At 37.9% G+C, this 26,755-nt stretch overlaps 1 protein-coding gene across 1 annotated transcript in view; it reads left to right on the top strand.

The window, feature by feature from the left end:
- The window catches only part of LOC127788817 (uncharacterized), a 61,503-nt gene that overhangs the window by 17,611 nt on the left and 17,137 nt on the right, over positions 1 to 26,755 (top strand). The window contains exons 8-11 of the mRNA XM_052317446.1: positions 2,089 to 2,488; positions 4,135 to 4,282; positions 4,406 to 4,566; positions 16,395 to 16,494. Of these exons, the coding sequence (XP_052173406.1) occupies positions 2,089 to 2,488; positions 4,135 to 4,282; positions 4,406 to 4,566; positions 16,395 to 16,494 (809 nt within the window). The remainder of the gene's footprint in view (positions 1 to 2,088; positions 2,489 to 4,134; positions 4,283 to 4,405; positions 4,567 to 16,394; positions 16,495 to 26,755) is intronic.

Below are 26,755 nucleotides of genomic sequence, written 5' to 3'. Positions count from 1 at the left end.
GTTTGTTCTCTTAAAAGATGAGAGTATTAATCTGACGTAGATTCTTGAATCTCCATTGAGTGCAAGTCCTAGCTTAGCAGTCAACTAACAGTTTCATCCAAACGTTCTGCACTTGTCTTGACTCCTGATTGAAAATTATCACTTGCTGTTTCTCTATAAAACAAGGTTATTGCTTGGTGCAACTTGTCCTGATTAAAAAAAAAAAAAAAGAGGTTATTTTTTAATTGGTTTGTTGCTATCCATGATGAGGGTCTTAGTGCCTAGTGAATATGGGGTTTGAGCCTGCGAGAAATGTATACCAATAACACTGAAGATTTGTTCTTTACCAGTCTTACCCACCCAAGATTCTTTTTTAACAAAGGCCACATCGGATAATACCCATCCTTACTTGTAAAGCATTTGGCTAAGTTTGTATGTTTTGAAAGTGGAACTTCCATGTTTAAGGAGTTAAATACATTGATATATATTATGTATATACTCATATACAACGACAACATCAACCAATCAAACCTTAATCCCACTATGTGCAGTTGACTACATGAATTCTGACTCGCCAATTATTTCTATCTATGGCCTTATCTTTATAAGGCCCTTTCAATTCATAACATGCCATAGAGTGTCCCCTCAAGTTTTCCTTCGTCTTCCTCCACTTCTTTTACTAAATACATGTTCCATTACATTGACTCTCGTCATAGGGATCTCTATTGGTCCTATTCTCACATGGCCAAACAACTTTAATTGTGTCTCCTACATCTTATCTTCAAGAGGAGCCACTCCAACTTTATTATGAATAACCTCATTTTTAATTTTATCCTTTTCTTGTATGGTTACATATCATTTGAATATCCTCATCTCCATTATGTTCATATTTTGCATATGGCTGCTTTATTGCCCAAAATTTTATGCAATACAAAAGAATTGGTCTTATAGCTTTCTTATAAAATTTTTCTTTTAATTGATGGAATCTTACTATTACATAAAACACTGGATGTATTTTCCCATTTTAATAATCCAGCCTTAATTTTATGGATAACATCTTCATTAATCTCTCCATTTTTTTGGATGATTGATCAAAGATATCTTGAACTGTCTTTTTTTTTTAATCTGTATGACTTGATATTCCAATTTTATCGTAACATTATTCACACTTATTTATTTATTTATTTTTACTAAAGTTAAATTTCAAATATTCACTTTCAATGTACTTTAACTTAAAACCTTCAGATTCTAAAGTGTTCTTTCATATTTCAAGCTTAATGTCACGCCTTCATATCTCCATATCTCTATATCTCTACAAACACAATGTCATTAGCATATAGCATACATGAAGGCACCTTTCCCTAGATATGTTTAGTGAGTTATCCATTAGTGGGGCAAAGAAATAAGGACTTAATGCAAATCCTTGATGTAATCCAATTGTAATTTGAAAAGCTTTAGTATTTCCTCCATATGTTTTGACTCATAGTCTTGCTCTATGATACATGTCTTTAATAACCTATATATAAGCTATTTAGACTATGTTTTTCCTCTCAAACCATTTATAAGACTTCTCTAGGAATTGTCATATTCTTTTTCTAAATCCATAAACACCATATGTAAATAATTTAGTTTGTCTCTATACCTTCTATTAGGTGTCTTAACAAGTATATAGCTTCCATTGTTAAGCAACTATCATGAACCAAATTGGTTTTAGATACCTTGGCTTCTTTGCTTAATCTTTGCTCGATCACTCACCTTCAAAGTCTTGGAGTGTGGCTCATTAGTTGGGTTTCTCTATAATTCCACAACTTTGAGCCTCTTCTTTATTCTTGTAAATAGGCACTAAAGCGCTCTTCCTCTACTCATTTGACATTCTTTTTTCATATAAACATCACATTAAATAATTTCGTTAGCCAATAAATTCCCTCTTCTCCAATGCATATGAATGCCATGCTTCTATTGGTATTTTATTTGGTCTAACTGCTTTATAGGTCTTCGTCTCTTTCAATGCTTGCTTTATTTTTTATGTAAAGAATCATGATAGGAAGGTTGCTACTAAGCTATGTTGCAGAAATTTGCAATCTTCTAATCTTATATCTTAAACTGCAGATTCATCTTTCAAGGAACATAATCCTAAATTTTGGGAATTCTTGACGAGGGCATGCACTAAAATGATGAAAATTTTAGTTGCAGTGCAGAGCAGACATCCTTATTCCTTTGGTGATAAAAGTGTTCTTCCGCCCGTTATGGACTTTTGTTTGAATAAGATCACAGACCCTGAACCGGATATAGTCTCATTTGAACAATTCCTCATTCAGTGCATGAAGTTGGTTAAATCTGTACTGGAATGTAAAGAATACAAGCCAAGTTTGACTGGTCGTGTGATGGATGAAAATGGAATTACCCTTGAGCAGATGAAGAAAAATGTTTCTAGTGTTGTTGCTGGTGTTGTTACTTCCCTTTTGCCTAGTGATCGTATAGTACTATTGTGCAATGTGCTGATAAGGAGGTAATAGAAAGCTGACCTATTATTGGTTTATTCATTTATTCATGAACTAGATATCTGTGTGTATTGCTTTAGACATCAGTAAGAAGGATCAAATGCATGCTAATTGAATCTTAGAAGGCCATTATCCCCAGTGTGTTTATTCTGCTTGGAAGGCTTAGATTGCTCACAAAACTTCAGACATTATCCATCTCTCAAGTCCACATTCTTGGTTTCCCATGTTTCTTGCGTTATGTCAATGATTGGCCCAAAAGTTGCTTCTATCTTATCATTGGTCTTGTCTTTCCAAAGTCAGTTCCCTGTCACTGCATGAGCCTTCACTCTTGTTTTCCAATGAATATGTTTTCTTGTGCTTTTGGAGGTTCTCCCCTGTCAGGTACCATAAAATCCTTATTATGATATAAATTGGTTTATATTTGTGGCAAAAGATTGGACTTCTAGAATTTTTTTAATCTTTTTCATGGTTTCAAAGTTTTGATTTTGTTAAGATTTGCAACTCCAATTCTAATGCAAAAGAAATATCTGTAGCCACATATGAGTAACCCATTGTTTTGGAGATATTCAGTTGTTCTTACTGCAACAGTTCTTGGAGTGGTTTGCCATACATTTTCCAAGAGTTCCAACATAACAACAACAACAACATATCTAGCATTTATCCCACTATGTGGGGTTGGCTACATAAATTCTAGACTTCCATGTATTTCTGTCTTTTGTCATATCTTCATTTAGATCCATACACTTCATATCAAACTTTAATGTCTCTCCCAAAATCTTCCTGGGTCTGCCTCTACCTCTTTTTTTGACTAATTGTTCCATTTCATTAACTCTCCTCACAGGAGCGTCTCTTGGTCTTCTTCTCACATGACCAAACCATCTTAGTCTAGTCTCTCTCATCTTTTCCTCGATTAGCACTACTCTTACCTTATTACGAATAATTTCATTTCTAATTTTATTCTTTCTTGTATGGCTGCACATCCATCTTAACATCCTTATCTCCGCTACCCTCGTCTTTTGCTCATGCTGGTATTTGACTGCCCAACATTCTGAGCCATACATCAAGACTGGTCTTATAGCTGTCCTATAAAATTTTCCTTTCAGTTTTAATGGGATTTTACCATCACATAACACCCCCGACGCATTTCTCCATTTTAGCTAACCTGTCTTAATTCTATGTGCGACTTTCTCGTGAATTTCTCCATCTTTTTGAATCACTGATCCCAAATATCGAAAATGGTCTTTTTTTTGTAAGATTTGGTCTTCTAATTTTATTATAACATCATCCACTCTTGCATTTTTACTAAATTTACATTCCATGTATTCTGTTTTCTTTCTACTTAATTTAAATCCCTTAGATTCTAAATTGTTTCTCCACAACTCAAGCTTAGTGTTCACTTCTTCTTTTGTTTCATCCACCAACACTATGTCGTCTGCAAATAGCATACACCATGGCACCTTTGCTAAGTGTTAGTTTGAATTTAGGTGTCCAGTTTGATTACTCAGTGTCATAAAGTTTTACTGTGCTGTAAAAACTATTAATTCTGGGTGGATAGTGTCTTCATCCTCTGAAATTTAAGGGTTCATCATTTTTCTTTTCATTTTATTTTATGAGATCATCAAATTGCTAAGCCTACATTTTTATGCCAAAACAGGTATTTTGTCTTAACAGCAACTGATTTGGAGGCATGGTACGAGAACCCTGAATCTTTTCACCATGAGCAGGATTCGATGTTGTGGGCAGAAAAATTGAGGCCTTGTGCTGAAGCTCTATACATTGTTTTGTTTGAAAATCATAGTCAGGTAGATGTTCTCTCTAGTAGTTAATTTGTATGGTTCTCAGTGACGTTCTAATCTAATATATCCATTAAAGGTTTCCTTGATGGAGAAAGGTGTACCCATCTGATTTTTCATTGTATTCTTCAGCTGCTAGGACCTGTTGTGGTTTCAATTCTTCAGGAGGCAATGAATAGTTGCCCTTCTTCAGTCACTGAAATCACTCCAGGATTACTTCTTAAGGATGCTGCTTATGGTGCTGCTGCATATGTTTATTATGAGCTTTCAAATTACCTGAGCTTCAAAGAATGGTGTGTTCTTCTCTATGCTTCTACTTGCCATATTTATGAATTTATTGTCTTACTCAGCTTTCTGTTGTTGTGATGGAGGATGTTGGCTACAACCTCTTATGACATATAAAAGGCACCCTAAAACTGGTTCTTAGGCCCAGACATTGATTTGGGACATTTTGGTTGACAAAGGACCCTCACGGGAGCTTCATTAAGCCTAGTTTTGAGGTTTTATGCATTGGGGGTAATTTTGTCATTCTACATAATGTTTTCTAGGGTGTTAGCTCTATTTATTTGTTTAGGTTTTGTTTACAGTGTTTTGGTTTTATTTATAGTATTTTCCTAGTTTTATTATTTGTAGACTTAATTTTGCGGAAAAGGATTTTCCTAACCCAGTAGGAGTAGCATTACTAGAACTCTATAAATACCAATCTAATCTCTCTTTTTCATTAGTGAATGGAATAATTACTGCAGTTTTCTCCAAGCATGTTATGCTTATATAAATTGTGTGATTGAATTCTAACCCTGGGTTTGATGCTAATGGAACTCCCCCCCCCCCACCCCCAAACCAAAAAAAAAAAAAAAAAGGAGAAAAAATCAATTTCTGATTCTTATTTCGTAAGCCTCCTTCCAGACCTGTTTTCATCTGTCAAAGTTTATCTTTTTAGCCATATTTTGCCTCTAATTTGCCTACCAAGTACCAACCTATTATATATCCAAACCATAACCTTTTCAAAATTTTCCCCTAGTCTTCTAACACTAAATAAGCGTTTAATCTGTGAGTATTCTCAGAATACCAGATCTGTCCTACTTCAAATTATGTGTTGCCTTGGCACGAATGGGTATAACTTGTAAGTTGTAACTTGATTTGTTTGGTTATTTATGATGCATGCCCTATTTTGACAATTCTCAACCAACTTTTTGGAATGTGGATGCATCAACTAGGATTTTATTCTCTTGGTTCATGTGTAATTTGTAGGCATCCCATGCACCTGTTAAGCCTCTAGGCTGAGGCTTGGTGTTTATGGGAATTAAGGAAGAGAATTAGAATTGGAGGGAGAGTTTGAAAGAAAGGAGGGAGAATTTCAGAGAGAGAAAAGGGAGGGAAAGAGATTTGAGAGGGAAAGAATTTGTTATTAGTCTCAACATAATTCCCATCCTCTTACATGGGCCTTTTATAGGCTCTTCCTTTCAGTTGTGAAGCATAACTGAAAGGGTACAATCAAGTATAGCAGTAACTAACAGTTACAAGTAGTCTATGCACTAACAACCAAAAGACAAATTTGCCCCTAAGGTCGTAACATTCCTCTCCCTTTGAAAAATCTCGTCCCCAAGAAATTATAGCAGATGGGCTGCCCTTGGGAACTGTTGTAGTATATTTGGCAGATACTCCTAGTAGTATGGTCTAGATGCAAATGTGTCCACTGTACTAGCACTTGGGTCAAGGTTACCGTGACTTGGTATATCACCTTTTTGTCCACAATGGCCTGAGATTCAACCACTTCCTCAAGATCTTCATCTACATGTGGTAGACTGGGGCTGGTAGTTGCATTAGGTTCCACTTACTTCTTCAATACGGATACATGGAACACTGGATGAGTATTTACCCTTGCTGGGAGTTGCAACCTGTAAGCAACTTTTCTCACCTTGGCCTTGATGGGATATGGCCCAAAATATTTAGGACTAAGCTTGGAAGTTGGGGTGGCTGAAAATGAATGCTGTAGGAATCTTTTGACCTTTAGATATACCTTGTCTCCTACATTGAATGTTCTGTCACTACTTCTCCTGTTAGCAGTTTGCTTATCCGATTTTAGGCTATAGCAAGTTCCTTTTTGAGCACTGTCAAAATTTCCTACCTTTGCTGCAAGTATTGTTCCACTGTAGCTATAGAGCTTCGGGAGTTGGTCATAGCTGGTCAGCGCGGGGGGGGGGGGGGGGGGGGGGGGGGGGGAACCTCTTAATAGCACTGTGGTAGTTGGAGTTGTACTACCATTGTGCCAATGATAGCCATTTGTTCCAGCTTTTCAGCTTGGCAAAACACATGTACCTCAAGTAGGCTTCTAGACATTGATTAACACTCTTTGTTTGGCCATCGGTTTCTGGGTGGTATGTTGTAGACATGTGTAGCCCAACCCCCAAATTCTTAAATAACTCCTGCCATAAAGTACTCATGAAAATTTTATTTATGTCGGGCACAATAGACTTTGGAGCCCCATGGATTTTTGCTACTGAATCTAGGAATAGCTGGGCCACCTCTTGAGCTGTAAAGGGCTGAGTTAAACTGAGGAAGTGGGCTAATTTGGTTAACCTGTCCACCACCACCAAAATCACGTCATTCCCTTTAGATTTGGGTAGTCCCTCTACAAAGTCCATTGAGATTCCTTCCCAGGCCTGTTCGGGAAGGGCCAATGGTTGTAGTAAACTCGGATAGGCAACATGCTCATGCTTACAGTGTTGGCAGGTTGCACAAGATAGCACAAACTCCACCACATCCTTCTTTTGTTCGGGCCAAAAAAATATTTGTCTCACTTTGTAGTAGGTTGCTCTTACTCCTAAGTGGCCTCCCAAAGGTGAGCCATGCAATGTTTTTAAGATTCTTTCCTTTTGCAGGTTGTCATCTCCCACTACCAACCTTCCCTTGAACTTGATCAGCCCATTTGAGAGTTTATATCCTAGGTTCCCAGCTGGCTGGATAGTTAATTGAGTTAGTAGGTCCTTTAGCCAATCTGTTTGCTCATTGCTTTCGGCGATATCCTTCATCCAATCTGGCACAACAGCAGTGATGGCCTGACAGTTTCCCTTTTCTTCCCTTCTTGAGAGAGCATTGGCAGCTCTTTCCTCTTCCGGTAGTGAATGGTATAATCCAACCCTAATAGCTTTGAAAGTCCTTTCCTCTGTAGTTGAGTTTGTAACCTTTGCTGTAATAAGAATCAGAGGCTTTCATGAGCTATCTTGATGACAAAGGGGTTCCGGTTAGTGTCTCCACTTTTCGACTGCCACCAACACAGCAATGAGTTCCTTGTCATATACACTCAACCCTAATTGTTTTGTGGCCAAAGCCTGGCTGATATAAGTCAATGGCTTCCCCTCTTGCATTAGTACAGTCCCCTCACCATTGTCACAAGCATATGTCTATACTGCAAAGGGTTTAGAAAAATCTGGCAGCAATAAAATTGGGGCTTGGTTCATAGCCTTTTTTAGTGCCGAGAAAGCGACTTCAGCCTTAGGGTTTCAATGGAAATTGTCTTGATTGAGCAGTTCTGTTAGGGGTTTGCTAAGCACACCATAGTGCTGTATAAATCTTTTGTAATACCCTATTAGCCCAAAAAACCTCCTTAACTCCTTGATTGCTGCAGGTCTAAGCCACTCCACCATGGCTGCTATTTTTTTGGGATCAGTGCTGACTTTGTTACCCGATATCACATAGACCAAATATTCCACTTGCTCAGCAAAAATACATTTCGATAACTTGACATATAGATGATTAGATTTAAGGATCTCAAAGGCTGTTCTTAGGTGGGATTGTTGTTGCTCAAAATTTGGGTTGTAGATGAGGATGTCATCAAAGAAAATGAGTATGAACTTCCTCAAATAAGGGTTGAAAATTTGGTTCATCAAGGCTTGAAAGGTGGTCGTGCCATTCGTGAACCCAAAGGGCATAATGGTAAATTCGTGGAGCCCTTGATGTGTTCTAAAGGTTGTTTTTGGAATGTCAGAGGGTTTCATACAAATTTGGTGATATTCGGCCCTTGGGTCTAATTTGGAAAAAATTGTGACACTGGATAGCTCATCAAGCAAGTCCTTAATAATGGGTATAGGAAATTTGTTTTTAATAGTGTTGGCATTGAGTTGGTGGTAGTTAACACAAAACTGCCATGTGCTAACTTTCTTTTTGACAAGGAGAATGGGTGAAGCAAATGGGCTTTGGTTGGGCTGTATTATGGATGTGGCTATCATGTTCTTGTCTTGCTTCTCTATTTTTGTTTTTCATATCGGGGGGATATATCTATAAGATCTGATATTCGTAGGTTCTGAATTTGGTTTGAGGTGTATGGAATGGTTAAGTGGTCTTGGGGTTGGTAGGGAATTAGGCCTAGAAAGTAAGTGCAAGGCATTAGGAAATTGTACCTCAGTAAGGAGTTGGATGGCATCAGAGTTTGTGACCAAGTTTTGCTCCTCCTTGATAACTGTTAGAGAGAGAAATCCTAGTTGGAGGAAATTTCATTCCTCATCAAACATATAGATTGTACACCTATATATATACAAAAACTCAATGGGTCATGCCATAAGCCATGTGTCATGACATAAGCTAAATCTCAAACTCCCCCTCAAGGTGGAACATATATATCATATGTGCCAAGCTTGTTACAAATGTAGTTTATTCCGAGAGCATGTGGGCCGTTGCTGTAGAAGACGACCGCGAGAAAGGAGGCGATAACGGTGACGACGATGATAAATCAGCGATGTAGCGGCGATGCGAAATCTGGGTGATGCACCATATCCGAAGAAGAGGCTACGAGATTTGAAAGCCGCTCTGGAAGGAGAAACAAGCGTGAGACTTGAGGGTGCACTGATCCGAGAGCCGTGCTGGAAGGAGAAACAAGCGCAAGATCTGAGGTCGTACCGACTATGGTGATGCTTCGACACTGAAGAGAGATCGTTGATCAACTAAGGAGATGACACTGACAGAGGAGCTAGCCCGATGATGAAAAGAACAGGCCAATAACGGTGTCGAAGGGACAGATTGATAGCGAGGGGTCGTGAGCAGATGACAAGATCTGAAACTAGATATGAGATATTGGCGTTGGAGCGAGATTTGGGCCGGCTAGGAAGAAGACGGCCGGATCTAAGTGTAGCCTAGTGAGAATTACTTGCTCACTTGTATCTACCGGAATCACCAAAATCCATAACTCAATTGCTTCCGCTAAGGGTAGCCTAAATTTGCTTTAGATGACTGATTTGCTCTGCTTCAAATCTGGCTTGATTACTTCAAAATTGGATCGGACAACTATTGAATTTTCGAACTCACAGCCGAGGAATGACTGCTCTGATACCAAATTGTCGCGTACTTAGGGTTCAACCTAGGGTTTAAGAGATAATTGGAAGGGAATGGGGAAGGTAATCAGAAGAAATGGCAAGGAAATTAGGGAAGAACAAAAACACACACACATAAAGAGAGAGAGAGAGAGAGAAGGGGGGGGGGGGAATTGAGAGAGTTTGAAAATCAGACTTCATTTAATAATATGGTTGTCTTTTGAATAAGATTGGATCAATCTTATATACTGATCCGGTTGCTAAGTTTGGCACCATTAGGGTTGCCAATTATTCAAATCAATACAGTTGGAGGCTGTTACAATACTACTAAAAGAAATTCATCTATTATTTAATTGCTATTATGTCCTTGGGTTATGACAATTGGTAAGTTGTTGCCCTTCAAATTTCCCCTTACACTGCCCTGCCAATTACTTCCCCCGTATCCCTTTGATGTTATCTTGTTCTTAACAAATGTTTCCAATGATAATTCATGCAAACAAGCCTTCTCAGCCACTTGTCTTACTGAAATAGGTCAGATTTTGTCCATCGGCCTTAGCTCATCACTCAGTCCATTGAGGAAACTAGACACCAAATAATGCTTATCCAACGTCTGGTGAGCTTGTCTTATTATTGACTTAAGCTGCTCATACCTTTCTAGATACTCTTTTGTTGTTCCTTCCTGCTTTAACTCCTTCCTGCTTTAATTTGTTAAATTCTTCCACAATATCAGTTATGTTTTGTTCCTCAAAACGAGGCAAAGTTCCTCTACAAACTTAGGCCATTTGTAACACCTAGAAAGTTTGGGTTGCCTCGGGAATGGTTAATTTGAGAAAAGTAGTGAGTTTCATGGAAGATTAGTATTTAAAAAGTTCGAAAATTTAATTGAATCCACTGCAGGGTATACTCTAGGGCTTAGATACCAACGAAAAAGGGTACGGGGTCGACGAACATATCGAGGAATGATTTTTAATATCGAAAGAAATCGGATCAGAAACAGTTTTTGGTATAGTTTCGGGTTAGGCTGAAAAATCAAATTAACGTAAGCGGCTTTCGAAAAGTCAACGGAACCTTCAAAGAAGTCAAATAATATATAAGGAATAACCTTTAAATGGTCTCAGGATGAAACAAGGGGGTTTTGCAATCAATGCGTAAATTCGGGCCAAAATGTAATTTCTTAAAATTGCCTGAGGGAGGTTGAAATGATGTTATTTCTGAATTTTCGGGGGTCAAATGAGAAGTTTAGAACATGTAGGTCATTATGGAATTTTTGGAAACTTAAGGGGTTGCTCAGAGGGGTTCCAAATGCAATTTCAAATATTTAGAGGGGGTTGTAGTGCAATTTCCAAAACTTGGAGCAACCATGGCCGACCAAGTTGCTGGCCACACCCCCGATTTCGGCCACAGGAAGCTCGAGAGAATGGGCTGAGGGGCCTCAAGGTTGGGCCTAGGCCGTTCTTTGCCCGACAAACCGGCCATATTGATGGAAAACATGGTCGAAAAATGGCTAGAAAATCGGGCCACTGTAACCGGGTTTTTGGGGGGTTGTTTTTGAGGGTTTTTGGATCGATCTTGGGCAAGTGGATGTGTTAGTTGTCTTGGGTTAAATGAGAGTGATCGTTGGAGGCTCGAATTCGACTATAAATAGGGAAGAGTTCGGTCAAGTGTTTTCAGAAAATTAGGACTCAAATTGCTCTCATTTTGGGATGAATCGAGGGGTAGGGATAAGGGGCTTTTGTTCTTGAGTTGTTGAGGATCATTTTTGAAAAATTTGGAGGGTTTTCGTGAAGTTTCGAGGCTTCGTCGGAAAAGGGGGCGGTAGCCTTGGCCGAACCTTTAAACCTCCAGTTGAGGCACCTCCGATGGTCCATTCAAGCATCCAAACACATCATAGTGATCGACTAAGAAGATAAAACAAGCCAGGAAGATCAACCAGCATCGCTGGTGTATCGGCACTGGAGAAGACGTTCGGTGCGTGGGTTACACGCGCTAGTCCTCACTCGCGGCTCATGCCCTAGGTGCGTGAGGGCGCGTGGCAGCCAGGTAATTTCGAATTTTTTTTTAAAATTCTTAGAAAAATATTTTAGGATTTTTGGTGAAAAAATATTTGGGAAAATAATTGAGTAGATATTTAATCTTGAATATTAGAGAAGAAAAAATGGAGAAAAATAGAAATAAATTGTGAAAAAATAGGGTTTGATATTTATTTAAATAAATATGATTAATAGGGTGCTTTGTGGCTCAAGATTGAGTGATTGTGCGACTTTTGAGGCTTAGCACGCAAACCAAGGTAGTGCATGCTTTTCAAAGTGTTTCGAATCTAGTTTAAAAGGTGAGTGATTTTTTCCAAAAGCATATATATATGATATGATTGCCTATGTGGAGCACGATAGTCACGAAAGTGGCTAAGTTGTATGAGCATTTTGTCATATCTATGCATCTATTGTTGCATCGTTATTCGTGATATTTTATTCGGCATGATATTATTGGCATATCGATAATTGTGTCGGGATGGAATGTCGCCCTGATAGTGTAGCCAGAATTTCCCAAAGGCAATTGATGGAACAACGTTAAGCGTACCCGTAAGCAAGTCGGGATTACTGCCTAGGGTTCCGTGCCGAGCTGATGGGCCAGAGAAATTACACTAGGGCATATGTTTGTTCATGTCAATGTATCACTCATTCATGATTATTTTAATCCTTTCTTAAAAGATTCATCTTCTAATGTTGGACATTTGTCCCTGGAATATTCCACGTTCCAGGCAAGACTAGCGGCCGGAAGGGCGGCAAAGAGGTGATCGAGGCATGAGTATGATGGAGGTTTTGTGGGCCCTATGCCAGGGCTAGGACCAGTTAATCAAATGATTTTGTATTTAGTTTATAACTGTTTGTCATATGGTTTTACCTGTTGGGTGAACAATATGTATGAACTAATGTATGTTATGATTTTCAAGACTTCTTAAGGTTCTGATCTTGCTTCCGCTTATGTTTAAGTATTTCATTTCCTTAGTTCTATTTTGGGAGTGTTATTCTTATAAGATATGTTAAGGATTTTAGCATGATTCGTATATGTAAAAAAAAAAAAAAAAAAAATCATAGCATAAAATACGACGCCCTGAATAGGCTGGGACGTTACACCATCTCCATTCCGCTCTCTGTTCACTCCACCCTTAAAACCATGAATCTGCCACATCATACAAATAGGCAGCTGTCATATTTACCTTGTTCCCTTCTGCTATTCGGTAGTGGTAAAAAAAAATGTGCACATTGTTTGATCCACCACCGAGGTTTATCCCCTTAAAACATTAGGATTTCGAGTCTCAGTGTAGGAGGATTATTCTAGTTTGTCAGGCATCCTCGAAGAGACCCTTCGATAGCATACTCCATTCACTTGTCCATTTTTGGCCGACCCCTTGGTCCAGGAAAGATGGGTGCTTTCGTGGTTCGTGGAGGGAAATCCACTGGCAAGCTTGCGTTAGGCTGTTAGGAAAGCATTTTTTGTGGGTAGCACTCGACTGCTGGCTCAACCCCGAAAACTCTTTTCGAATGTTCCTCTCCATCATCGACACATCTGCTCAGATGTGGCTTACTTCCTCTTGGGTGTGTCAAATTTCTACTTCAATCGTTTCTAGCCTCTCGTCTACTCGCTCATGGTTTTGTCGGAGGCCTAATTCCAAGGTATCCAATCTCGATTCCAACTGTTTCATTGGTGTGCTTTCTGCCATCTTTTTCTCGGTTGCTCACCTTGTCTCCTCCTTCGTTGGTTTGACCCCTAGCCAATTTGATTCATTAATATTTCCAATCGGTGGGTGTTTAATTCGTTCGCCTAGGCTGTTGGATTCCCTGGCTTCGGTCCTACTTGCCTCCATCAGTCGGAATCCTTCCCAACTCGATTGGTTGATATTTTCGATCGAAATGGGGTCCAATTTGCTTGCCTGTAAATCTATCTCAGCCAATGACCGCCTAGCTCTAGTACCAGTTGTCAACATCTTAGAGTTGAGAAGGGGTATTTTAGGATTCTGATGAGAGAATCCTGAGGGAATTCGAAGGGGGGGGGGGGGGGGGGGGAGAGAAATCAGATCAAATTCTTTTTCATGCATGCTCGGTGGCTAAGGCCACAATACATGTATAATCGTTCGGCTGCTTCTAATGTTTTGGAATGTACACTAGGAGATGCTACCAACTGCTTAGGTATAACTCCTAGCAACTTACAAAATTGTGGACTATCGTACCCTTAGGAATTGACAATTTTGCTTCCGTTTGCTACAATCATCGAAAGGGGTTAGTGGCTGTTAATCTACACTCTTAACTCTGTGGCAGTGGCCTTATTTAAGAAGCTATGAGTGCTACCACTATCGATCAACAACATGAGCCTCCTCGCCTGTCCTTTCACCTTGATGATTTTCTTGCTGGGCCTCCTTTTAATGCATGGAAGGAGATCTCTCTACCTTTATCCCCATGTACTTCTTCTTGGACATTTTTTGTTTCCTCCACCATCATCTCTTCTTCTTCTTTTTCCCCATCTGACCCCTCCATATTCAACAACTGCCTCTTACCCTGATGGCCGGGGTTAAACCTATCCCCACACTTGTAGCATAATCCAAGTTGTCTCCTTTGCCCTAGGGTTGGATTTCTTGTTGCGCTAAGGTTAGTGTTCACGTTAAGAGGGCTTGGAATTAACCCTATAGTTGCAGATCGAGGGTTAAGGGTATGAGATCTACTATAGGTTGTTGTATATTTCTTGGAGCAAACATTGTTTTATGAAGGAGTAAAAAACAGCATGTAGTATCCAGATCTAGTGTTGAGGCAGAACTAAGAGCAATGACTCATGGAATTTGTGAGTTATTGTGGTTGAGAATCATTCTCAATGATTTGGTATTAAAAGGAGCAGAATCTATGAGGTTATATTGTAACAACAAGCCAACAATAAGTATAGCACATAACCTAGTGTAGCATAATCGAACTAAACATATAGTGATTGATCGACATTTCATCAAAGAGAAATTAGACAATGGTCTCATCACCATACTGTCTCTTTAGATAATCAATGGGCACATGTCTTTACAAAAGGTCTTCTTACAACTAAACTTGAAGAAATTACATATAAGATGGGAATAAAGAATATTCACTCACTAGCTTGAGAGGGAGTGTTGAAAATATCACAAAGATATTGATATTGTGAAAATAAATAAATTATGAACAGTTTACTTGAAGGATGACTCGAGTAACAGCTGGATCTGTCTCCTAATCTTATGGCCAAAAAATAAGAGATGAAAATGATAAAGTGATAAACTGATTTGGAGATTAGAAAACACTGAGGCAACAAATAATTCAAGACATCTCTGTAGTTTTTTTTTTTTCTTTATTTAATTATTATTGTTGTATTTTATCTTTTTTTAAACATATTCAAATATGTTCCTAGAATGTAGGAGATCATTTGGGTGTTGTGTATAAATACCTCACACTACTCGAGAATACATACACAAGAATCTGCAGTTTTTTTCCAGCTTGTTTCATCTTTTTCTACAATTCTTTTCCCATATTTTATCCCTTAGTTCTTGGTTTGGGTCAGCTGATAAGATTGAATGTTCAATTGACAGATGCAGATATTAGTGTTTTCTTCTACTAGATGCTGAATCAAGTTAGATCCATTTCCCCTTCTTTGGATAGCATTTTCATGAAACTAATCTGAAATGTGTACTATCCTATTGTTGTGAGTAGTGTTGCAAGACAGCCCTGTAATTTTAAGCTTGATCAATCTTTTAGAAAGTAATGATGGAATTAGGAAAGAAGTGCAATGAAAGTAGTGGACCTGTATGGGTGAGTCTCATTCTTAATTTGGTTAAAGCTTGCCTGTACACTTTTTTGGTTCATTGACTATTCAAATGGATGATATTTCAAGGTAGAAGAAAAGGAGCAGGTTTGACTTTGAGAAGAACCTGATTGTTCCTGATTTCCAGCCATTGACATGGGTTGTTGGCTCTAATATCATGAAGCGAGGGCTTCTATGAAGAAAAAGAAAAATTGAAAAGAGAACTGAAATTGAGATTTGCTAAAAATGATTATTGTCATTAGAAACATAAAATCAATTGAGTATTTATAGATTGTGAACTCAATTGATTCTGTTAGGGTTACAAGTAACATTGACAGCTGTACGAAGACAAGTGAACAAGTCCTAACTAACAAACTTAACAAAACTATAACTACATTTGACAGAACTGCGGCTAATATTCCTTTGTACAAGACAAATAGAACTACTGCTCTCTACAAACATATTCAGATCTGTTCAATCAAGAATCAAACTAGTTTGTCTTCCAAGGTCCATCAGGACTAGCAGCTGCCCAATTGTATCCTTCTATATGTCCCCTATGTGTTTTTGTTATGGTTGCGTGAACTTGTAAATTGGTATAGAATATAAATGAAAAATGGTATCTCATCTTTTGTTAAATTTGCAGCTCTTATTTATGCTTAGTTTCTTTTAATGATTGCTTTTTTAGTAGTTTATATTTTGATGCTTATAAAAGTTTATACTCCTTATTTTATTATATATGCTTCACTTTGATTAAGCATATGCTTCGCTTTGAACTTTACGCTTAAGCTCCATAGGCCTTCAACGCTTAATTGTGCTTAATGCTTTTCAAAACACTGGTCCCATATCTTAAATAAAATGGCAGTTTGTAGTGTTAACCTGGGCAAATGATTGCCGTGATTACATATGTTTATTTATGGCGGATGCTTAATTGGATCCCCATTTATGTTAACGTTGTTCTCTTGGTAACTTTTTGGTTTGTCACTTATTTTATTGGAACTATCTTGTAGGTTCAATGGTGCTCTATCGCTAGAACTCACAAATGATAATCCAAATATGAGAATCATCCATAGGAAAGTTGCACTAATTCTCGGCCAATGGGTTTCTGAGGTATGTACCTTGATAGGCTATAGTATTGTTAAAGTTCTATTTGTTGGAACTCTCATATGAAGTGGTAACCTATTCTTTTTCTCTGTCTTGTTCTTTCATTGTGTATAAGTGACTTGTTGCCTTTTAAAGTTATAAAGGTCTCTCTCTCTCTCTCTCTCTCTCTCTAGTTTGATCTAGAGTTCATATAGGGAGAGGACAACAAAAGCAAAGCTTTGTACATATGTACAACCATACACTGTTTATCAAGAAAATGAATAAAAGAAACCAAGAAAAAAAAGATATCTTCCTCTGGCCAAAAGATAAAGGAAACAAGGACAATTCCTATAGAAAATTGTTGAGAGATAAGTGTGTAATCCTATCCTATCTTCCTATCTTATCTTTGAGCAAGAGGTTGCAGTCAAAATTGTCAAATTGACTCGTAGTTTAGTGGCTAGTTGCTGATCCATTAGTGGACTTATCCTCTTATCCCTAATTCCAAGGTTTCAGTTTTGGTGGTTAAGTTAGTGTCTTATTTTTAGGGAAGTGGTTTGTTAACTCTCCAAAATTGCATATATTTAGACTTATCCTTGGAATAAAATGGATAAGTTTTCTACTCAAATTCTATCATGGTATCAGGGTTGTAGGTTTTTTTTTGGGAATCGAGCATTCTTCTTCTTCTTCTTCGTGCTTTGAGTCTTGCAAATTTGTACTATTGCAAGGACAATATTCTACTACATAATCACCTGAGAGATCAAGTGATCTATATCAAGTGACGATGTCCATGTCAACTGAATCTAGTGGTGCTTTTGAGGCACCTACATCAGCACCTTTTGGTGAAGATAACAAGATCACAATTCCAACTAGGGAATTGCAAAATATTTAAGTAGCCTATAGGCTGAATGGTAAAAACTATTTGAAATGGTCTTAGTTGGTTCACACATTCTTGAAGGGAAGAGGCAAGTTGAGTCATTTAATTGGTATTGGGCCTAAGCAAGGGGATCCTACCTTTGAGGCTTGGGATGAAAAAGATTCTATGGTAATGTCTTAGTTATGGAACTCTATGTTGTCGGAAATAAGTGACACGGTCATGTTGTTAAGTACAGCTCAAGAGATTTGGGATGCCGTTAAATGGACATATTCTAAAGTTTGGGATTGTTGAATTACGATGATATCATGGTCGAGATAAAGCATTAATTTATGATTAAGATAAAGCTCCGGCTTCCCTAAATTTTAGGAGGAGATAGGATCTTATCCACCTCTAAAATTTAGGAGATTGGTTATATCTTAAATATATTGTTGTATTTGTATTTTAAATAGTTTTGTTTGTATTTTAAATTCCTATATTTTACGAACCTTTGTTTATTTAAACTCCTCCTAGAGTATTCAATGAAATATATGGAAGTACAATTTTCTTCCGAGATTTCCCCATCCAAGCTGTGTTCTTGTTGTTCTTTACAAGTTTCAACATGGTATCAGAGCCTTCATTCTGCTCTTAGATCCTGACCGTGCCTTCATTGCACTCTTTTCTCTCCTTCTTTGTTTCCTCTCCTAGGCCTTTATTGCCTTCTCTTGGTTCCTTCATTACTAAGGATGTCAGAAATCTCAGAAGTTAATCCCTGCCTAACCACTGGTGAGTCAGAACCGGATTTGATTACCGGTACAAATGGAAGTGCCGGCATCGGCTCTGGATTTGGCAGTGGAGAACTGCCTGGAGTGCACGTTTCCTACAGATTGGATGGTAAAAATTACCTCCAATGGGCACAGCTTGTTCGAACCTTCCTCAAAGGACGAGGGAAGTTGGGACACCTCACTGCTTCACCTCCGAAGACTACTGATCTAGCTTTTTTTGGTATGGGATATCGAGGACTCCCTTATCATGTCATAGCTGTGGAATGCCATGCAACTTGAGGTCAATAAAAACTATATGTTTTTAAATTATGCTAAGGCTATTTGGGACACCATTAAGTAGACCTATTCCAAAGTACATAATGCTTCGGTAATCTTTGATATCAAAACAAAGATTAATAGTACTCAACAAGCATCTCTAACTGTTACCGAGTATTTTAACAAGATGAATGGGCTTTGGTTGGGGCTAGATCAATATCAAGAGATCAAGATGGTATGCAGTACTGATGCTGCCACTATTAGCCGGATTATTGAAAGAGACGGGATTATGGAATTTCTAATTGGATTGAATGATGAGTTTGATCAAGTGAGGATTTAGATTTTTGGTAGGGAGAAGCTACTCTCCTTGAATGAAGTTTTTGCTATGGTGAGGAGTGAAGAAAATTGAAGGGGAGTCATTTTTAGTGGCATTGGAACAGAAGAATCAGCCATGGTCATTGCAAAACAGGATGGGACACGGTTCAGAATGGGAAAAACAGAGGCCAAAAATCGTGGAGGGCTTTGGTGTAGTTTCTGCAACAAGCCTAGGCATAGTCGGGATCATTGCTTCAAACTCCATGGCATGGAGGCTGTGTTAAAGAAGATGGGAGGTTTTAAAAATATGGTAGCACAAAAGTAGGCCTACATATTAGCCAAGGAGCATGAGGAAGGAGGGACAACTTGTAAGGCAGAATCAGCGCTAGGTACTAATCTTGGTCAACTTGATGGTGAGGAAATTAACAAACTTAAGGCTTTCCTTAAGACCATCAATGATGGAAGCTGTGTTTTTGCCCAGTAAGGTAATTGTTTACATTCGGTCTCTCTTAATGCGTCTAAAACTGATAAGAATGACATTTGGATCCTAGATTCAGGAGCCACTGACCATATGACCCCTGATCCATTGGTTTTTGACACTTATGAGCCTATTGTAACCTCTAAATAGATTACCATTGCTAATGGAACTTCAGTTTTCATTAAAGGTCAAGGAATAGTTATCCTCAGCCCAAATATTACCCTTCAAAAGGTCCTACATTTGCCAAACCTATCCACCAATCTTGTGTTTATCCATCGGCTTACTAATGATCTAAACTGCCATGCCAATTTCTCTCCTAATGTGTGTGAATTTCAGGCCTTGAAGACCGGGAAGATGATTGGTACAGCTAGGGAACAATATGGGCTGTATTTTCTAGAGAAAAAGGGAGACTATCCTTCGGCTGGAAATTGATCTTTTAAGGCTGCTGGATTCTCTCAGTTTACATCTAATCCCACTGCACATGTTTAGCTACAACATTACAGGCTTGGCCATTCTCCGTTTCCTCTTCTAAAAACCATGTTTCCTTCCTTGTTTCAGTCTCTAGACCTTAGTGATTTCAGTGTGATGTCTATGTTATTTTCAAGTATTACCGAGTGTCCTATCCACCTAGTAATAAGAGGTCATCTAAACCTTTTTCTTTGGTTCATTCCGATCTTTGGGGACCCTCTAAAACACCAAATTGTTCGGGGGCTCAATGGTTTATTTTATTTATTGATGATTGTACTCGAATGATTTGGGTTTTCTTATTGAAAGATAAGGTTGCATTTAGCACCATTTTGCTATATTTCTATAAGCTAATTTCCACTCAATTCAATTGCTCAATTCAGAAATTCCGAACTGATAATGCAAAGGATTATGTTAATAATCATTTGCACCAATTCTTTCAACAAGAAGGGATAGTTCATGAGTTTTCTTGTGTCCACACTCCACAACAAAATGGAGTGGCAGAACGGAAGATGAGACACCTTCTTAATGTTGCTAGAAGTCTCCTACATCATCATAATTTGCCTAAGAATTTTTGGGCGGAAGCTATTATTATAGCAGTCTACTTGATAAACTGAGTACCCTCAAAAATCCTAAACCATCAAACCCCATTTCAGCTCCTATCTACTCATTACGCAGATCTAAGTCTGCATTCTCCTCTTCCATTTAGGGTCTTTGGGTGTGTTTCTTTTGTTCATATTCCCAAGCAAAATAGAGACAAACTTGATCCTAGGGCCCTAAAGTGTGTTTTCCTAGGCTATTCTCCTACCCAAAAGGGGTACAAATGCTATTATCCAACTACAAAGAAATTTTATATTTCCAAGGATGTTACATTTGCTGAATCCCAACCTTTTTTTCCTTCACACCAAATTGGTCACCAGGAGGAGTATTTGGATGGTGACCAGGCGGTTGGGGATATTTTTCAACTGATTGATATCCCTCAAGCACAACTTCCTAACTTTCAGCTCTCTTCTTGTCCTCCATCCAACTCTAGGCCTCTCTCATCTTAGCCAAACAGCAGTAGTGAGAAGATTGTTCTTGAATCTCACAACTTGCAGTCCAGCCAGCAGCCTCCAAGTCGTTTCAAGGGATCTCCCTATGTTTTCAAAAGAAGACAGCCTATTTTGGATCCATAACAAGCACCACCATCTGATCCTAGTCATGGTAAGGAATTTATACAACCTTCTATCCCAGAAAATGACTCCCTACTTTCTATTTTAGACTGTTTTAACCCTTCTAACCCAAGTTATGATGATTTGGATCTTCCTATTGCTATTAGGAAGGGGATCAAAAGCTGTACCCAACATCCCTTAACTAATTTCTCGTCTTACCACCGATTGTCCCCAAAACACAAAGGATTCCTAGCATTTTTGGATTCAATTGTCATTCCTAACTTAGTAGAAGAGGCCCTAAGAGATTAGAATTGGAAGCAAGCCATGATGGAAGAGATGAGAGCCTTAAAGAAAAATCAGACTTGGGAAATTGTGTCACGACCAAGAGGGGTTTTGCCAGTAGGCTGCAAATGGGTATTCAATGTAAAATGCAAGGCTGATAGAACATTGGAAAGGTACAAGGCTAGGTTAGTAGCCAAAGGATATTCCCAATCCTATGGCATAGACTATTTTGAAACATTTGCTCTAGTGGCAAAGATGGCAACAATGAGAATTCTAATCTCTTTGGCTACATTTTTTGGATGGACATTGCAACAGTTTGATGTTAAGAGCGCTTTTTTGCACGAAGACCTAGACGAGGAAGTTTTCATGGAGTTGCCTCCTGGATTTCTAGAAGAAGAAAAAGGAAAAGTATGCAGGTTCAAGAAAGTCCTCTATGGGCTCAAATAGTCCTCAAGGGCCTGATTTGACAGGTTCTATAAGGCTATGAAGACTATGGGATACAGTTAAAGCCGGGGTGATCATACACTCTTCATGAAGCACTCAAGGGAAAGAAAATTACAGCCTTGCTAGTATATGCGGATGACATAATCATGACTAGAGATGATGAGGAGGAACAAATGTTGCTAAAATGGAATCTAGCCCAAGAGTTTGAAATCAAGGATCTTGGTATCCGCAGATATTTCTTTGGCATTGAAGTGGCCTACTCTAAGGATGGTATCTTCTTGTCTCAACGTAAATATTTTTTGGATCTACTTGCTGAAACAGGGCTTACTGGAGGCAAAGGTTCTGGTGTTCCAGTGGAACCTAATAGAAAACTATGGCAGAATCTTGATAGTCAACCAATTGAAAAAGGGAGATATCAAAGGTTAGTGGGCCGATTGATATATCTTTCTCATACTAGACTTGATATTACCTTTGTTGTTAGTCTTGTGAGCCAATTCATGCATAACCCAATCAAGGAGCACATGTAAGCTATAAGGAAGATACTTGGCTATCTCAAGACTAATCCAGGTAGGGGTTTATTGTTTAGAAGAGGAAGGGAATTAGATGTTAAAGGCTTTACTAATGCTGATTATGCAGGGTCTATTACTGATAGAAGATCAACCACAGGGTATTGTGTATTCCTAGGTGAGAATTTAGTGTCCTGGAAGAGTAAGAAACAGAGTATTGTGGCCAGATCAAGTGCAAAATTAGAATTTAGGGCTATGGCCCTTCGAATATGTGAGTTGCAACGGCTCAAGATTATCTTAGAAGATTTGAAGATAAAAGTTCAAGGAGCAATTGGGTTATTTTGTGATAACAAATATGCTATAAGTATTGCAAACAATCCTGTTCAGCATGATATGACAAAACACGTTGAGATAGATCGACACTTTATAAAAGAAAAATTGGATGCAGAACTAATCCATATTCCTTATGTTCCATCCGAGGAACAGGTAGTTGATGTATTCACAAAAGGTCTGGCAGTTAAGAGGTTTCAGGATCTAATATGTAAGCTTGGAATGGTAGATATCCATTCCCAGCTTGAGGGAGAGTGTTGAAATACGATGATATCATGGTCGAGATAACACCCCAATTTATGATTAAGATAAAGCTCTAGCTTCCCTAAATTATAGGAGGAGATAGGATCTTATCTACCTCTAAAATTTAGGATATTTGTTATATCTTAAATCTATTGTTGTATTTGTATTTTAAATAGTTTTGTTTGTATTTTAAATTCTTGGATTTTAGAAACCTTTGTTTATTTAAACTCCTCATGGAGTATTCAATGAAATATACAGAAATACAGTTTTCTTCCAAGATTTCCCAATCCCAGCCGTGTTCTTGTTTTTCTTTATAGTTTTCAACAGGGATGCTACCCAGATTTATGAGATTAAAACCAAAATCTCAGATACAAAGCAGGAGAACCGATTAATCTCTGAATACTCCAATCTTTTGCAAATATTATATCAAGAGAAATGCAGATGGATCATTATCAGTGTATTCAAATGAAATGCAATGAGGATGCATCTCTTCTCAAGAGGTTTGTTGAGAAGGATATAATTTATGAATTTCTCACTGGAATGAACATTGAGTTTGATGAGTGATGGTACAAATACTTGGAAAAAGAGACTTGCAATCTCTAAATGAGACCATAACTATTGGTCGTGCTGAGGAAGGAAGAAGGGAGTTATGCTTGAGACTCCTACAACAGATGGTTCAACTCGAATGACAAGAAGAGTGATTATGAATCATCCTAGTTCAAAACAACAATTAGGTGAGGTTAGAAAGGAAATAGATGGATCTTGGTCAAACAAAGACACCCTATGGTGTACTTATTGTAAAAAGCCTAGACATACCATAGAAAAATGTTGGAAGCTCCGTGGTAAGCCTCAAGTTGAGAACAAAGGATCATCAGGAAAATCGAGAAGACAGGAGCATGTGTTTGTGGCAAACACATGGCAAACTGGGGAAGAGGATTCTCAAGAATCATTGGCTGATTTTAATAAGAAAGAAATTACAAAGTTAAAATAGTTACTTGGGTCCCTAGAGAAGCTAACTGGAATTGGTACTTGTACCTTAACCTTTTCAAGTATTTCTTCCTTCTCTCATGCTCTAAATGCCTCAGATATGACCCTCCCAAGTTTTTGGATCATTGATTTAGGGCCACAAACCACATGACGTGTTCCTCTCAGAAATTTATTTCATATACACCATGTCCTAGTAATAAAAAGATAATCATTGCTGATTGCATGAGAACAACAGTAGCCAGCCAAGGAGATGCTTACATCAATGATTTTCTCATACTATGAAATGTCCTACATGTACCAAAATTGTTTACTAACCTTGTCTCAATCCAAAAACTCACCACAGACACTAACTGCAGTGTGATTTTTCATCCTTCTTATTGTGAGCTTTAGGAAGTGGGCACGAGGAAGATGATTGGACGTGCTAGAGAGAGAGATGGTCTTTACTATCTTGAGAAATCTAGTGGGCAAGTTAGGACAACTAAGTTTTCACCTTTATCTTTTTTGTTCAAGTCTTCCAAGTCATGTACAGAAAGAATCTGGTTACAGAATTTTCATTTTGGTCATCCATCTTTTAGTGTTTTTAGACTAATGTTTCCTTTATTGTTCAAAGGATTAGTTGGAGAGGATTTTGATTATGATATATGTGAACTTGCAAAACATAAAAGAGCATCTTTTCCACCTAAGATGAAAAAGAATTCTTCTCCATTTGCTCTTATTCATAGTTATTTCTAATATCATTGGGGCTCACTGGTTTGTGTCTTTTATTGATGATTGTACTTCTGTCACTTGAATTTACCTCTTGAAAAATAAATCTGAAATGAGCTCCATATTTCCAGTTTTCTATAATATGGTTGGAACCCAATTCGGTGTTGGTAAGGATTATTTCAATCAATTCCTTTCTCCTTATTTTCAAGCAAGAGGTATAATTCATGGATCCTTGTGATAAGACTTTTCCACCTAACATGAAAAGGAATTCTTCTCCATTTTCTCTTATTCATAGTTATTTCTAATATCATTGGGACTCAGTGGTTTGTGTCTTTTATTGATGATTGCACTTGTGTCACTTGAATTTACCTCTTGAAAAATAAATCAGAAATGAGCTCCATATTTCCAGTTTTCTATAATATGGTTGGAACCCAATTCGGTGTTGGTAAGGATCATTTCAATCAATTCCTTTCTCCCTATTTTCAAGCAAGAGGTATAATTCATGGATCCTTGTGTCAACACCCCTCAACAAAATGGGGTGGCTGTTAGGAAAAATGGTCACCTTCTTACCATCACAAGAGCCTTTCTATTTCAGAAAAATGTTCTAAAACAGTAATGGGGGGAAACTATTTTGATTGCTGCTCATCTCCTAAATAGGTTACCTTCAAGAAATCTTAATTCACAAAGTCCACTGCAAATCCTTTCACAATTCTTTTCCCATTTTTCCATCTCCAATGGCCTTATTCCTAGAGTGTTTGGTTGTGTAGCTTTTGTACATTAACGTGGGCATCTACTTAATACATAAATGGAAATAAGGAAGTACCCCTATTCAGATTGAATAAAAATATTTAAAAAAAAATCCTTGAGAATGTAAAGTTGGAATTTGGTTTCAAGGACAAATTTGGGAATTTTCAAGTTATCGTTAACTTTAAAGATGTGAGGTCCCAATTTGCCAAATATTCCTTAAGAACTCTTTTAGAACACGTCTTTGAGATATCGAGATATCGGAAAATTGTTGTCCAAAATGGAAGTAAGTATACCTCCAGTTATATGGGTTGATTTCCTGGATTTAGAAGAAATTCAGAATCTTGAGGGTCTGGTTGACTGAGTTTTCAAATATCTCCTATTGTATTGACTCGATCATATTTAATTCATATTAATGTATTTAGACTGTTTTTAGCTTTTCGTAATCAGACTTACACAACTCGAATACATTCTGATGACTGGATGACGGGGAACCACAGGATTCTCCATCTCTGACTTCCATTGTGCAGTATTATCCAGTTGAGTTACCGGCACAGTTTGTGAATAAATTAGATTACTAAAAGAAAACTTTTTCACTATATTATTAAGAGAAACAAATGTTTAATTGAGAATTAAGGTGAGGGGTCTTGCATTGGTCTTGTGAGAAGAAGATTGATAGAGGCTCCTAGGAGGACGTTGAATGGAGTTGAACAGATCTTTAGAAAAAGAGGAGAAAGAAAAACTTGTTGAGAGACTCTAAGTATGGTATGTGTTCTAAGGGTATATAAGATAGTTCCATAGATAGAAATAATTGGTGAGCTAGAGTTTATGTAGCTGACCCCACATAGTGGGATTAGGACTTGATATGTTGTTTTAATTAGTGGTGAGGTTCCAGCAAGGACTTTTTTCCTGCTTGATCAAATGTTGAGATATAAACTACCAACTCAACTAAAATCTTAGATGGGTAATTTTATGCTTTATATTATTATTATTTTTCTCTCAACATGCCCCCTCACATGTGGCTATAGTTCACTAAATAACTGGGTCAAATATGTGCAACTACTTAAATATTAGGTTTGTTGTAAAGTTTGAACACAACACCTTTTTCCTGCTTTGATATCATGTTGAATGGTTTGCCATCTCTCTCATTTAAAACCTTTAGTTTTAGAGAGAAGGGTATTATATTTTTTACATAATTCTTTTTTTACTATCAACAACTGCCTTAAATTTCCTCTTTTAAGTTATATCTGTCAATGGGAGTCTGATGTGTATTTCTATTCTCAAGGACTTCGTGGTTTGGATTTATTTAGTATTTATTATTGTCTGGTTGAAATTAATAGTTACTTTAGTAAACATGAGCAAAGCTTTATTGCATTACCGTGTTCCTAGAATACCCAATGCTAGACACTAGTTACAAAAGTTAAAAACTGAAAATGTGAACTGAAGGGAAATGGTAAAACTGCAAACTGAAATAGCTTAATTTAAGATGGTGCAAAGTGCAAGATCCTAAGTGAACTGTTATAACAAAGAAAGAAGATTGTTAATGTTCTCTGATTTGTGCGGAGAAGTGCAGTCAATTCTGCTATAGAATTTGTACTTGTAGCTGTTATAATGTTGGAAATTAAATCCTGGTTGTGACCTTAACTCTTTAAGGTCTAACTTCCCATGTTTCGCTGAACCAAAGTTTGGTGCAGTAATACTGTTTCCCCGTGTCATCTTTGCATGTGTTTCCACCTCTGGCATCTTCA

Source organism: Diospyros lotus, chromosome 13 (genome assembly GCF_014633365.1).
Source record: "Diospyros lotus cultivar Yz01 chromosome 13, ASM1463336v1, whole genome shotgun sequence".
Lineage (NCBI taxonomy): Eukaryota > Viridiplantae > Streptophyta > Magnoliopsida > Ericales > Ebenaceae > Diospyros > Diospyros lotus.
Note: the sequence above shows the minus strand (reverse complement) of the source record. Positions and strands in the feature narration are given on the sequence as shown.